The following is a 14,337-nucleotide window of genomic DNA, read 5'->3' as shown; positions in this document are numbered from 1 at the left end:
ATATTATTAGGCTTGAACTCCTAACCTTCTGAACCAGTACTGTCTGATGTCAAACAAAATTCAACCAGGTAAATTCGGAAGATCGAGTTGGCTTTATTAAACAATTCACGAGTCAGGCAGCAACCCATCTAACAGGCAGAGGGGAGCTCCAGGGGATTGAACAAAATGAAAGGTTTTTACAGAAGGGAGGTAGGGCAAGAAACTTATTTGCAAAAGAAAAGAACTGTTCCAGATAAGGCTTTCCCTTAGGGGGAACAGGACTGGGTCCAAACATGCAAATTACTTCATCTTCCTGTGGGGATGGAGGGGGTCCCTGTGGTAGACTCCCAGGCACCATCAGAGAACTTCTGATGGACCAGGTAAGACTCCATTTCTGGGGGAGGGTGAAACTCCAATTACATTAGGTATTAAGCCCGGGTTTGGGGACTTGGCTGACACCACTTTGGGCCCGTGGGTTTTCCCACACACACTTCTTGCAGTGACAGGTCTGTTACGTGCACTACCCAACACGGCAGCCCCTTGCGGCTACAAGCGCTTGCATTATGGCTGGTGCAAGTGGTAATGTGAACCTTACATTTTTAAATCAATTTAAACAGCCACACACGGCTAATGGCTTACCATCACGGACTACAGTTCTGAGGAAGCTCTGAGGCCTCCCGTGTTTTGTCTGGAGCAGTATCCCCAATACCTCCGGCACTGCCTACCACAAATGCACGTTCCACAGGCTTTCAGCATGGCGTCTGGCTCGTAACAGCATAAATAAATGCTTTTCTTTGTAATGGATGGACCTTCCTCTGACCAGCTCCCCATGCACGTAGCTCTCAGTTCTGCTATGGAAATCTCCACTCCCTGCGCCACCAGGCCCTCCAGGAAGCTTGCACATTCCCAGCAAGGATCATAGCTCCCTGCCGTTAAGCCTGGTTCCTGGGTCACGTTGGTTGAAATGCTCGCCTCAGATTTCCTCAGGCCCTCAAGATCTGGCATGGCTCCTGCTTCCCATGCTGCAGTGCGAGGCGGGCACGACCTGGTGCCCGGTGGGATGCGCCAAGTGTCTCCATGCACACTTTTTAAGTACTGGCCCGTGTTCTGCTGCTGCCCCTCCACGGCAGCAAGCATTACCAACCAGGCACAGTTTTCTCACGTGGACCCAGATCCTTCCCTTGGCATCTTTCCAGGAAGCTACAACCAGGTGAGTAAAGACTACTAGAAAAAAAATAGTCAAGACAGTCCACAGGAAAGTCAAAAAAGACAACTTTTGACTTCTGGATGTCAGGAACTGGCTGGCAGAGTGAATACTTCAGCCACAAGGAACGCCTGCCCCCGCAGAAGAGCCCATCAAGGTGTCCAACTCATCAAGGCAAGTTCAATTTCAAATGCAGAAATTGGACAATTAACTCTAGCCTTTCATCATGGCCTTTGGGATCTATTTCCTCATGGAGACCTGTCCATTTACAACATGGGAATTAAAAAGTTCCCATATGCACATCCTCAGACCATCATCACATTATTGCAATTACTGATTTACCACAGTATCTCCAAAAGCCTGACCCTGAGGATACCCACGAGGTCCACCCATGGCAGCTGCCCCACGTTCACCCTGCTCCCTCCCACCGTAACGCAGTAACCTGTCTTCTCAAGCCGACATCACGTATTTTACTCCCAAGTAAGCTGACCAACTCATCCCAGTTTGCCCAGGACCTTTCTGGATTTAACAATGAAAGTCCCATGTCCTGGGAAATCCCTCAATCCCAGGCAAACTAGGACAGCTGGCCACACAAGCAGGCATTTACTCACGAGCCAGGCCCCAGAGCTCAGGCCTCCCCAGCTTCCTCAATGACATCAGTGCCTGCCTCACTCCAGCCCAGTCACCAGCCACTCTTCTTTTTTTTTTATTTTTTTTATTTTTTAAAGATTTTATTTATTTATTTGACAGAGATAGACAGCCAGCGAGAGAGGGAACACAAGCAGGGGGAGTGGGAGAGGAAGAAGCAGGCTCCCAGCAGAGGAGCCTGATGTGGGGCTCGATTCCCATAACGCCGGGATCACGCCCTGAGCCGAAGGCAGACGCTTAACCGCTGTGCCACCCAGGAGCCCCTACCAGCCACTCTTCTGAAGCCCTGGCCTGACTGTTCCTCGACCTTCACTCTTTCGTGGGCCTGAATCTGGGCCGGCTACTATCCCAGTCCTAACGCAACACCTCGGACTGCAGCCTGTGTGCCAAGCCCCAGGAGCATGACCGGAGAGGCCCAGCGGGGAAACAACACTGGCCTGTGATCCACTTCTCCACATCCAGCCTCGGTGGCACACGGCATGTTACAGACTTAGAAGGCAGACACAGGGATCTATAAGGTTTACTGGATGGGGGGCGGGGGGGATGCAGAGAGTAAAGTGATGCCCAGCTGCAATTCTAGAGAAACAGTCTTGGTCACTAAGGTCATTCCAGGCATAGCAGAGGGACACGGGGCTGGCCTTCCCTGTCCATGGCTTCTCGGGGCACTGCTGTCAAGACTCAGAGCCAGCTGACATGGAGCCCAGCCCCAGCTCCTTCCCTCTGATCTCCTGTGTGAAGAGCTGATCCATGATGCCCTGAGTCACAGCAGGAGATGACACTTCCCACGGGGACTCCCTCTCCATCCTCTGCTCCTCTGCTGTCCACTAACACCAAGAGAATCTAAAAAACCAAAAGACAGGTGAGACTGGTGGTTTGGAGTTCCCACCCAGAGATGCAAACCAGCTTGCCCCTGCCTGTGGGTCCCCAGCGCTGGGCAGTCACTCACCTTGGGGAGACATATCAGCAAACCCAGATGCCAAGTCATCCCAAAGGTCAGGGACTCACAGCCTTGGGACTTCCTTCAACAGTTCCAGATCTAAGGCTGACCTAAGAGGGAGAAACAGCAGACAAGCATTCAGTCTCCGTTGCCTCCTTCCCCCAAGTGACATCACTGAGAGGGTCCCCATCAACCAGGCCTAAGCGCCCAGTTCATGCATGCCATACTAGATTATCACCAGAATAGAAAGGATAATAAAGGAAAAATATCTTACAAGTCCAGTTTTTATAATAAATCATTTTCTTTCAAGCAGTATGCCATCAGGGCAACTGACTACATCCAGGAATCCATAGGAAGACAGCTCCCCGCTCACTCTCGGGCTGGACCCCGAGGTCCCACTGCATCCTGAGCAAGGGGATAGACCACCATCTCAGCAGCTCTCCCACACTGTCATAACTTGCCTGCCCAGCCTGTCACAAGGCCCCAGCACCTGCCATCCTGTTCTGCAAAGAGCCACTTGATAGCCCCAGCCAAGAAAGGCAAATACAAGATAAACTTCCAACGAGACTTGTTCTGGTTAGGTGCCCAGGCCCATGAAGATCAGCAGTGCCAGGCCCACTTGCAGGAGAAATGAGAAAACATCATGAAAGCTTGAGGACATTGTGTGAGGGAACCCCAACTCAATCCCTAGGACTCTATACCCAGAGGTTTGAATTACCAGGTCTGGAATGGGGCGTGGGGTGATTTTTTCCAGAATGGTCACCATTGTCCCTTGAATCCTCCAGCCTGGCTGAGCCAGGAACTAGGCTGTGGGACAGGACAGGCCCCTGATGCAAAGGGGGCGAAGAGAAGGTGTGAAAGACAAGGGTACTCTCTGGGTTCTTCGAGGACTCCTGGGCACCAGGTGGTTCAAATGTTACTCTCGCTACCTCCACTCATCGCGAGATGGGAACAAAACCACCTGGCACGACAGGATCCTATCTGCAAACACGAGACCTGAATGGAAAGGGAAGAGGTCTCGGGAACAACAGAAGCCCTGACCAGAAGTGGGGTGGTCCCTGACCTCACCTCCAGCCTCACTGCCTTGTTACCTGGGAGCCAAAACATGTCTCTCAGGGACACCAGGCTATTCTCTCTCAGGGACACCAGGCTGTCATCTCTTAGCAGCACCAGGCTGTTCTCTCTCAGGGACAACAGGCATTACCTCTCAGGGCACCAGGCTGTATCTCTCAGGGGCACATGGCTGTCATCTCTCAGGGACACATGGCTGTCATCTCTCAGGGGTACCAGGCTATTCTCTCTGAGACACCAGGCTATTCTCTCTCAGGGACACCAGGCTGTCATCTCTCAGGGACACCAGGCTGTTCTCTCTCAGGGGAACCGCTGTTCTCTCTCAGGGACACCAGGCTGTCCTCTCTCAGGGGCACCAGGCTGTCATCTCTCAGGGGCACCAAGGCTGTTCTCTCTCAGGGACACCGGGCTGTTCTCTCTCAGGGACACCGGGCTATTCTCTCTCAGGGACACCAGGCTGTCATCTCTCAGGGGCACCAGGCTGTCATCTCTCAGGGACGACAGGCTTTACCTCTCAGGGCACCAGGCTGTATCTCTCAGGGGCACGTGGCTGTCATCTCTCAGGGCACCAGGCTGTATCTCTCTCTGTCTAGAGAGTGAAGGCACCACAGCGGGGCTTCTGCTCCCGGAACACATTGGCAGAGCACAGCACGAAAGGCACCAGTCAGCCGGCTGTGGATGGATAACCACACCGCGTGCCCGGTCAGCCACAATATCCTCACAGACATGAACCAGAAAGCAGGCTAGAAGTCTGCAGTCTACAGATTTCAAAGATCCACAGGCCCGAGAATTTCTTCAGTCAGCCCCTGGGGTCACCCTTTCCAAAAGAACCCACAAAGCACAGATGAAGCCAACGAAAGGAGAGCGACAGACAGGGTGATCAGTCAACACACTCTCCTCCCATCAGTGACTGACGAGAAAACTCCCCCAGCTTCTGGCAGACCAAGACAAATGAGAACTTGTTTACTGACTCGGAATTGACAGAACTCCCCCATGCCCCTACAGCAGGCCCCCCTGGACTTTTCTTTCTCTATTTATTTAACATCACTGACAGCTCCCAGAGAAGCAATCCACAATGTGCTCAAGAAACAGTAAAGGAGCAAAGACAACACACACACGAGCTATGAACCCACAGGCTGTCCTGACTGATGTGCTCTTATGGGCTAGCCTCCACTCCCATAAATTCATAAAGCAGAACCCATGACTTGCGATTCTCACGTGTGCCCTGGAGCTCTATTACGAACTTAGTCCAGTGTGAGGTCCACACAGAAAGAAATGTATAAACTGTTTTCTGACAAGAGGATCTGTAACGTAAGAAGACAGAATGAGCCCCCCCCCCGGTCAGGGGGCTAGCCCTGTCACCGCATCACATGGGAGCCAGCCAAGGCCCAAGCTCTGAAGGGAACAGCAGAAAACAAGCTAGTGTGGGAAAGCTCCAGGGTTTGGAAGGGGACGCCCAGCTGGACCCTTCACACACAGAAACTTCTGTCAGTGATTCCTCTCCCTGCACTATCAACGACCAGGGTAAAGACAGCCTGCAGTCATTTTGGGTGCAGGAGCAGAAATGGGAGGCTGGTGTCAGGGGCCTAGGGAATGGCTTGAGGGAGGGAGAATGGAAACACTCTGAGCCCCAGCAGCTTCGGTGGTACCCTGTGGAGACCCCATAACACCTCCCTGCCACAGAGAGTCAAGACACTTCCAGCATAAAAGACTGGAAATGCTGGCAAGCCTGGGTGGCAGCTGGCTAAGCGCCCAACTCCTGGGTTTCAGCTCAGGTGGTCTCATGGGTCGTGGGATCACGCCCCACCGATGCACTCTGCGCTCAGTGCAGAGTCTGCTTGAGTTTCTCTCTCCCTCTCCCCCTCCCCCCTGCTCTCTCTGAAATAAATCTTTAAAAAAAAAAACACACACACACAAATTGGAAATGTTTTTGGGTTGGAAGAGATCAGGATCATACAGTTACCACCAACATGAAAAACTTTTTAAATCCTTCACCTCTATCCCAGCTACGTTTTTCAAATGAAGTGGAAACTGAGAATAGGTCCCAAAGCTAGGTAGGTTCAGGGGCTGGACCCAAGGCCTCCGGTGCCTACATGCTTTCCGTGAGGGCACGCTGCTGACACTAGGAAGCAAGCTGCCCCGGGGCGCCCTTCACCTACCTGGACAGCTTTCTAGACACCCGTCCCCTCTCGGTATGTGAAGGATTGCCCACACCAGGGACACAACTGCGAGCTCACAGGATGCCCACTGCCATCTCACTTCCTCATCCAAACCCCAGGGCTCACATACGTGACTTTACAGATGCACAAAATAAAATTCCAGAGAGAAGTCCAAACATCTTACCTCGGGCCCCAGGGCCTAGCCCCCAGCTGGTAAGACGACACCTCTCACGGAGCCTCTGCACGTGCAGATCCACCTGTGAGACACAAGGCACAAATGAGCACTCACAGCGGGCCCTGGAGGGCATGGTGGTCGGCAGATCACAGCACCCACACACGCGGCCTGTTGCTACCAGAATCTGAATGACCACACCACTGTCTCCGGGACAAGAACAACTTAACTCTAGAAAGGGGTCTGTGGGTCACCAGTAACGTCGGTGTTAACCTCTGTGCCTGCGAACAATCCATTGCTAAGCAGTCTATGTCAAAAGGTTGTCGAGGACAGGTTTTGGGGAGCATGCCATGCTGACCGGCAGCGACAAGCATGGAGCAGGACAGGTGGTGGGAAGGCTCCATGTCCTCCATCTAATGTGTAAAGGCAGCTCACGTATGTATCAACTACGATGTGTGTTGCCCAGCGCGATCACTGCTCCATTCCCTGCCCCTCAATCTAAGGGCACAGGAACATCACCCCGTGGACCACGGGCCCAGCCCGTGACCAGGACGAGAGAAACACTTCCGGGGAGAGGCTGCCTCAGCCTTGAGCAGGCTGGCAGGCTCAAGGGCCGTCGTCCCACTGACACACCACGATGGAATGAACCCACCGCCTCACCGCATGGCAGCTCAATCTCCTCCATCTTATTTTGTCCAAGTGCTACGTGTCAGGCACGAAGACGGAGGCACTGCCCTCAAGATCACAGCAAAGGGGGTGTGACAAGCGAATCACCAATGTCCACCGTGACCAGGGCTGAGAGGTGGGGCTGAGGGTGTGGAAGAAGTGTGATGGGGAGGCAGAGAAAGCTTGGGGGGGGGAGGGGGGCCTGGAAGAAGAGGGACCCTATCATGGCTCTATCACTGGCCCGTGAACAGACACATGCAAGGCAGGGCCCTTCTCGACAAAAAGGGGATTCAGTGAGGTACAGAGCGCTAGGTACAAGGAAGTAACACAAATTCGTGGGAAGAAAGATGTGTACGAAAGCTCCAGAGTTTGGAAGGGACGGGATGGGCCCTTCTAACACGGGGAAATGCTTTCAGCAACTTCTCTCCCTGCACTATCAATGACCAGGGCACAGGCAGCCCACAATCACTTTCGAATGCAGGAGCAGAAAAGGGCAGTGAGGGGGCCGAGAAAGGAAGCCTTGTTGTGGGGCAACAGCCTGGGAACCGGCCTGAACTCGGAGTCTGGCGCACAGGCCAGTGACCAGACTGATAGCCTGAGATCACAGGCTGTCCCTCACTTGCACAGACAATTGACCAATTCCATCCAAGAGATGAAGGGAAGACTGACGGTGCAGAAACACTGAGGATTCGTGGTTCTGGAAGACGGGGTGTGAGTGGCCACGTAATGAGCACTCCACTGGGCACCGGATATGAATCTTGGTTTGCCTCTCAAGTGCAGCCCTCTGACCATCCCAATACTGCCGCTTTCCACGTCACAGGAGCCTTCATCAGGGGCTCTCAGGAGCCGAAGAGGGCCCAGGCCTGCTCCCTCCAGCTCAAGGGGACACAGCTGGGAACGCTGGGAACACTGGGAAGCAGCCTTCACCTGCACTCATTCCCACATCTCATCACCTGAACACCTCCGGCCTCACAGCCCGCACAGAATTTAAGCTCTAGAGAACCAGGCAGGACACCACTTACCTGGGACCTCCTGATACAGGTTTTCCTGACGTCACCTCTCACATACATGGAACAGCAGTCACGACACACTCCTGCAGGGGACAAGAAGCACTTGGCACTGCTTTACATGTCCAGGAAACCGCTATGCTCACCAACAGGAAAACACTGGGGGAATCTGGGTCTTAGGAGGTGAATGCGCTGAACGCCTGCCTCCCTCTGTCTACCTCGTGCTGCGTCACCTAAGGCTGCCCCATTCTGGAACCCTGAACGTAAAGAAAGCCTTGCAACTTTTCCTTTGCCTGCATTACCAATCATCAGGACATAGGCAGCCTGTAACCCCCTCAAACACGGGCAGAAAGGGACACAGGGCTGCCGAAATTAGAGACCAGTGTCAGAAGACCACAGCTGTGGGGCCACAACCAACTCAGACATGCACTGAGGCAGGACCACGCTCCTGCTCCTTTTTTAAAGACTCACAGAAACAGAAATCGTCCTGAACCAGGCAGAGAGCATGCAAGAAATACAGCAGGTGCCCAGAGGCACTTAAAAGGTGGTGAGGAGGAGAAAGTGTGGGAAAGCTCCAGAGTTTAGAAGGGACAGGAAGGGACCCTCCAAACACGGGGAAGCGCTTTCAGCAACTCCTCTCCCTGCACTATCAATGACCAGGACACAGACAGACCATGATCACTTTCGAATGCAGGTGCAGAAATGGCAGAAGGTGAGCCAGGAAGAGAAGCCCCTATTAGCCCCCATCTGCCCGCCAAGCCCGGGACCCTGGAACATCATCACCACTTCATGTAAAGATTCCATCTCCCATCATCAACCGGAAGACCAACTCCTGGCAAAAATGCCTACATTGTTTATACCCCACACATACAGCTCGAGTACCTACCACGTGCCAGGAACCGTGGGCTCAAAAACAAAGGACACACACAAGACCTCTGTCCTCCCAGAGCTCCGGCAGTTTCCCCACTCAAAAGAAAGTGAAGTTCAGAACAAGAAAATAGCTGAGCCAAGATTATGCGGCTGGCCAGGGGCTGAACCAGGATCTGAACCCAGACCTCTCTGACCCCAATCCCATCCCACCCCACCTACCACACCAGGCCTCCTTCTGCGCAAGGGCTTTGCAAGAAGGCTCTCAGCACCTGCGCTCCAGGACCACGCCCCGCCCCGCGCTGTGGCAGGAAGGCAAGGAGCCCCCTCCCTGGTCAAGGTGATCAGGCGCAGCAGCACTTACCCAGCAGGCCTCAGCCCTGCACACGGGGGTGGGGGGGCATCTGGCGCTGCGGACCACGGTCCTGCGGGGCAGAAAGGGGTGCGTGCTGCCTGCGGCTCGGCCCGCAAAGCCGTCCAAGGGACAGTCTCCATCTGCTTCCAAGACAGTCGCAGAGCTCGCACGGCCTAGGCACGGAAGAGAACGGGGAAGGGGCTTTAGTGCCAAGCAGGGAGGCAGGAATCACACGCTGCCCCTCTGGGGCCCTGCGAGCACCCCCCACTGAAAGCGCAGACAACCGCCCTGCCACAACCGGGGTTTTCACACTCTCCGTTAAAGACAGGGGACGGGAAAACGGGTTCACGCTCCTCAGGTCACTTCGTAGGCAACGGATGAACGGCTCGGGGGACTCAAGGCCCGGAGCCGGGGGCGGGTGTGTGCGTGAAAATCGCGGGATCCGCGGCGCCCCTTCCGCCCGGAACACACGCGGCGGCGCACCCCGAGCCGCGGCACTCGGCCCGCGCGTCGCCGGACCCGCTGCTGGTCCTTAGCGGGACCCGAGTCTTCCCCGCGGGCGGGCTGAGGACGGGGAATCGGACCCCGGCATCCGGGCTGACCTCCGCCGGCTCTCCCCATTCCCCCCCCCCAGGCCTCAGTTTCCCCTGAAGGTGGTGGGGGCGCAGACCACGCGCCCAGGGATCCCCGCAGTGGACTCACCCCGGGCTCCTCGACTACGACGCAGGACAGCGGCGCTGACAGAGCCGACAGCGCGGGAAGATGCGGATGTCTGGGGATTGCGGGAGATAGGCCCGGGCGGCTGCAGCAGGAGCAGCAACAGGACACGCCTCACCCGCCCAGCGCCGGCGTAAATGCAGCGGGAGCGCGGGCCGCGGCCTAGAGCGGCGTCTCCCGGGGCGGATCCGGGGCAAGCGGGCCTGTCGCGCCCCCTGGTGGTGCGGAGCTCAATTCTGATTCCATAAGGGCTTGGGATCCTTTCCAAGAGCAGCCTGTAATTTTGGAAATAACATCCCCTCGCTTCTTTTGCTTTTCTCTTTATTCCGCTTTGCCACTGGTTTGTCATTAATTTATAGGAATGGTTACTCTTCCACGTGAGGAGCTGTTATTAGCAAGAGCTCATGTTGATTGCAAGTAGTCTGGACAATAGGGTTCTTGCCTGATTGACCGGAAGTCACCAGGTTAAAATATTGTTCTGATGACCTGAAAGTGGAACGTGAGAGTGACAAGGAGATAAACCTAGAGAGTTGGGCAGGCGCTTTGCTAGACCTTGTCCCAAAAATGAGTTTGATGCAGGAGGGACTTGGTCAGATTTGCAAAGCAGCAAAGACTACAGGGACACTGCTGACAGGCTTAAGAAGGGGCTCATGGTTCCCAGACCTCACAAGCACTAACACTGCCTGCACCCTGGGTCATGTGTATTCCCTGAACCTAAGGCAACCCTGCCACTAACTCAGCCCACATTCTGAAGTATGAACAGCCCACCCTTGTGCCGGAAGAGGGGGTCCCCCCAGTCAGATTCCTGGAACTGACTAGGTCAGCACAGAGTGGAAATCCAGTCCTGACCAATGCAACCAAGGGGGAAGGGGGGTCTCTGAAGGTGAGCACACTCCCTATTGTGTACCTGGGAAGAGTCTGTGGGATTCCAAGACTGTGGGAACATTGGGGAACTCTGATGGGTAGGGACCACGGATGCTGTAGCTATGAGGACATTGGACCAAGAGGTCAGATGCACACACTTGAGGCCCTGGTGTCCTCTCCTGCCTCCTGTTCTTGCTCTTATGCTCCGTGTGACCTTGACTAAATGACCTAACCCCTCAGCCCAGCTTGAGTTTTCCTTTTCTGAAAAATGGACAAAATCGTAACTTTCCCCACAGAGCATCGCTTCAAGATTTATGTGAAATGATTCATATCAAAAGCAAAGCACAGAGCAAATGGCCAAGCATGGTAGTTGCTATACTTTAGTATTTCTGAGAAAGCCAAGGGCTTCTGTCCCTGAGAGGACCCTGTGGGATTATTTATGAAGCTGAGAGAATGTGCTGTGTTGGAAAAGTCTAAGGCAGCACTGCCAGTAGAAACATAATGCTAGCCACATACGTAATTTAAAATGTTCTGAGGCACCTGGGGGGCTCAGTAGGTTGAGCATCTGCCTTCAGCTCAAGTCACTATCACCCCGCTTCCGGCTCCCTGCTCAGCTGGGAGTCTGCTTCTCCCTCTACCCCTCTGCCCCCACTCATGCTCTGTCTCTCTCTCTCTCTCTGTGAAATAAATAAAATCTTTAAAAATAAATAAATAAAAATAAAAATGTTCTAAGAGCCACATTAAAAAGGCACAAAAAAGGGTGAAATTAATTTTAATAGTGTATTTTTTAACCCAATATAACCAAAATACTGTCATTTCAGCATTTAATATCTTCTAATTATTAATGAGATATTTGCTATCTGTTTCCTCTGACAGTCTTTAGAATCTGGCACGTGTTTAACACGGACATTTGTACCACCTACATTTCCAGTGCTCCATAAACCACCGTGGCTGCTGGCTGCTCTGCGCATCAGCGCAGCTCTAAAGCCATCTGGCTTTGATCAGCTCTTGCAAGCCAGAGGAGAGAAGCAGCAAGCAGGAGGCTGAGAGCTTGTCCCTTCCACAGCACCCAGCACCCCATGAGCCTGGGACATCCTAGGAGGAGCAGGACCTCCTGCCCAGCTCAGGCTGGGGGCCTTATTGTCCCAAGCTGGAGATTAAGGCAAGGGTGCCCTAAGAAGATTAAAAAAGGGGAGAGCCACGATTCAATCCTAGATTATTTTCCTGCACCTCTTTCTCCTAGGACGCCAGGGAGGGGATCTGGGGACATTTATTTGTGCATCCCCGGTGCTTCGAGGAGGCTGGGCATCTAAGAGGTGTGGCTGATGCTTGCTAATCATTAGGATAACTAGATGTTAAAAGGGACACTTCAGCAAGGCACCAAGGAGGCACCACGATATAGGAATGAACAGCTGAGCAACAACAAATTGCTGTTGTGGTCAGCAAACTGTGGCCCAATACTGGCAATTTGTGAAGGTTCCATCTGATAAAATGGCAGCTGCCTTCCAAAGAAGGTGTTGGGCCGGATGCAGAATTTAGGAAGACAATAACTGCACAGTGACTGCTCATGACTCCGAATTCTCTAAGTTGAGGGTATTAACAGTACAGTTAGACATTAAAAAGAGGGAGAATTATGAATTCTATATCTTAAAATAGTCCCACCCCCTGCCCCAAAGAGGGAGAACAAGAGGAGTACCTGAGTATCAGGGGTTCCAGCAGAAACACGTGGGAGCTTGATATGTGTTACCTGGCATTAGGCAGCACAGGGGAGCCAGGCCTGACCCACTCCTCAGTCCAAGGTTCGTCATTTTCTTCAGCAGGTGTAGCATCTGTGGTAGTGAGGCAGGTGGAATAGGGAAATGTTGGGTAGCGGCCGGAGGAAGAAAGACAAGGAACAGGGAACTGACCTCACACCTATGGGGTAACAGGATGCTTGTCGCCATAAGAAGCCTCCGGGATAACACCACGACTGCGGCACGCATACGCAAAAGCCCCAGTTAGCCCGGAACTGATGGAGAATGACCCCTCCACTGGGGGCGCTAGAGGACTCCTCCTCGTACATCTTGACTCTACCCCGCGTGTCCGCAAGAGAAAAATCAGAGTGCGCCTGCGCATAGTGCAGTCGCTAGAGCACGCGTAATCCTATATGGAGTTCTTGGAACTATTTCCAAAATCCTACATGAATATTCCACCCGTTGATTATAACTGCTTGTAAGAATCAGAATCCCAATTTGAGAAACAAGGCAGAGGATCATAGGGGAAGAGAGGAAAAAATGAAATAAGGTGAAACCAGAGAGGGAGACAAACCGTAAGAGACTCAATCTCAGGAAACAAACTAAGGGTTGCTGGAGTGGAGGGGGGTGGGAGTGATGGGGTGGCTTGGTGATGGACATTGGGGACAGTATGTGTTGTGGTGAGCGTTGTGTATTGTGTAAGACTGATGAATCACAGACCTGTACCCCTGAAACAAATAATACATTATATGTTAAAAATAAAAAAATTAGGGGCGCCTGGGTGGCACAGCGGTTACGCGTCTGCCTTTGGCTCAGGGCGTGATCCCGGCGTTGTGGGATCGAGCCCCACATCAGGCTCCTCCGCTGTGAGCCTGCTTCTTCCTCTCCCACTTCCCCTGCTTGTGTTCCCTCTCTCGCTGGCTGTCTCTGTCTCTGTCGAATAAATAAATAAAATCTTTAAAAAAATAAAAAATAAAAATAAAAATAAAAAAATTAATTTAAAAAAAATGGAATCCCACATCTACCCATGCCACTCAGATTCTCTGAGTGCACCTATGCAACCCCCGCTTCGAGTGTGTATTTTGCTTTGCAATAAAGCTTCTCTGCTATATTTTACTGTGATTCACCCCTGAATTCTTTGTCAAGGCAAAGTCAAGAACCTGGCACCGGCTGTGGTTGAGGGCTCAGGACCCGAGAACTCCCCCAGTCTCTGGTATCAGTAGGAGTGCCCACCTGCTACCCAAGAGGTCCTGCACAAGAGGGAGCCTGCTAGGGTGAGGGGACCGGGCCTGGCCTGTTCATATCCCTAGGAGGACAAAGGTTGGGTTCTCCAAAGAACCCCTGCAATAGAGGCCAAGAGAGAAAGACCTACATTAAATATGTGCCCAACCTGGAGAGAAGTCCTCCCTCCACCTTAATCTTTATTCCATCTGTTCTGATCCTGGAGATATTGGGGATAAGAGAGTGGCCAGAGTCCTCCTGGTGAAGAGAAATACATTTGGATAAGGGAGAAGTCTCCTGTCCCCTCTCAGCAGATAGCAGCCCACCCCACGCTTGGCCCCAGAGGGTGAGAGAAGTCTTACCTATAATTATTGAAAATGTGATTTATATGCTAGACTGGTCATTATCAAATAGAAACAGTGTTTGCAATTTTAGTGGTTACTTATTACCTAAGAATGATCAGAAAAGCTATGAGGCCTGCCTGATATTTTTCTAAGGATAGGGAAAAGACACTACCATTTAGAAAGTCTAAAAAGGCAAGTAAAAAATTATATGATTACGTACCAGGAGTCCTGCTTTCCACAGACTGATCACATTGATACAGATTAGGGCTATAGCTGGGAGGCCAACATTCCACCATCCTGGAGTTTGTGACCTCACAGTGGCTGAGAGATCCCTGTGGTGTGGAACTCCTTCCCTTGGGGAGATGGAGCTGTGGCTTTCTGGACAGATTGTTC

The 14,337-nt window shown here is 52.7% G+C and overlaps 1 protein-coding gene and 3 non-coding genes across 11 annotated transcripts; all 4 read right to left on the bottom strand.

Moving 5' to 3' along the window:
• Positions 1-73: 73 nt before the first annotated feature.
• On the bottom strand, positions 74-12,447 carry LOC105235839. 8 transcript variants are annotated; one of them, XR_004619640.1, is made up of 8 exons: positions 12,343-12,440; positions 9,768-10,268; positions 9,075-9,238; positions 7,859-7,929; positions 6,183-6,255; positions 4,351-4,511; positions 2,778-2,878; positions 74-2,696 (listed from the first exon to the last, which is right to left on the bottom strand). XR_004619640.1 is itself a non-coding variant. In XM_034640652.1 (6 exons), exons 2-5 carry the CDS (start codon positions 10,129-10,131, stop codon positions 2,868-2,870), a joined length of 612 nt encoding a protein of 203 aa, XP_034496543.1. In that variant the 5' UTR covers positions 10,132-10,268; positions 12,343-12,431; the 3' UTR covers positions 74-2,696; positions 2,778-2,867. The 8 variants fall into 8 exon arrangements, 4 of the variants coding, with proteins under 4 accessions (XP_034496543.1, XP_034496542.1, XP_034496545.1 ...); XR_004619639.1 differs by having other exon boundaries at positions 74-2,671; positions 12,343-12,430; XR_004619641.1 differs by lacking the exon at positions 7,859-7,929 and having other exon boundaries at positions 74-2,671; positions 12,343-12,447.
• On the bottom strand, positions 5,263-5,397 carry LOC117795817. Its single transcript, XR_004619975.1, has one exon. It is a non-coding gene; the product is annotated as a small nucleolar RNA SNORA71 (small nucleolar RNA).
• On the bottom strand, positions 7,187-7,319 carry LOC117795814. The gene has a single exon (XR_004619973.1). It is a non-coding gene; the product is annotated as a small nucleolar RNA SNORA71 (small nucleolar RNA).
• Positions 8,406-8,539, bottom strand: LOC117795813. The gene has a single exon (XR_004619972.1). It is a non-coding gene; the product is annotated as a small nucleolar RNA SNORA71 (small nucleolar RNA).
• Positions 12,448-14,337: the final 1,890 nt, after the last annotated feature.

The sequence above is a fragment of the Ailuropoda melanoleuca genome, chromosome 13 (genome assembly GCF_002007445.2).
Source record: "Ailuropoda melanoleuca isolate Jingjing chromosome 13, ASM200744v2, whole genome shotgun sequence".
NCBI classification, from domain to species: Eukaryota; Metazoa; Chordata; class Mammalia; order Carnivora; family Ursidae; genus Ailuropoda; species Ailuropoda melanoleuca.
This window is presented reverse-complemented; position numbering and strand designations above follow the sequence as displayed.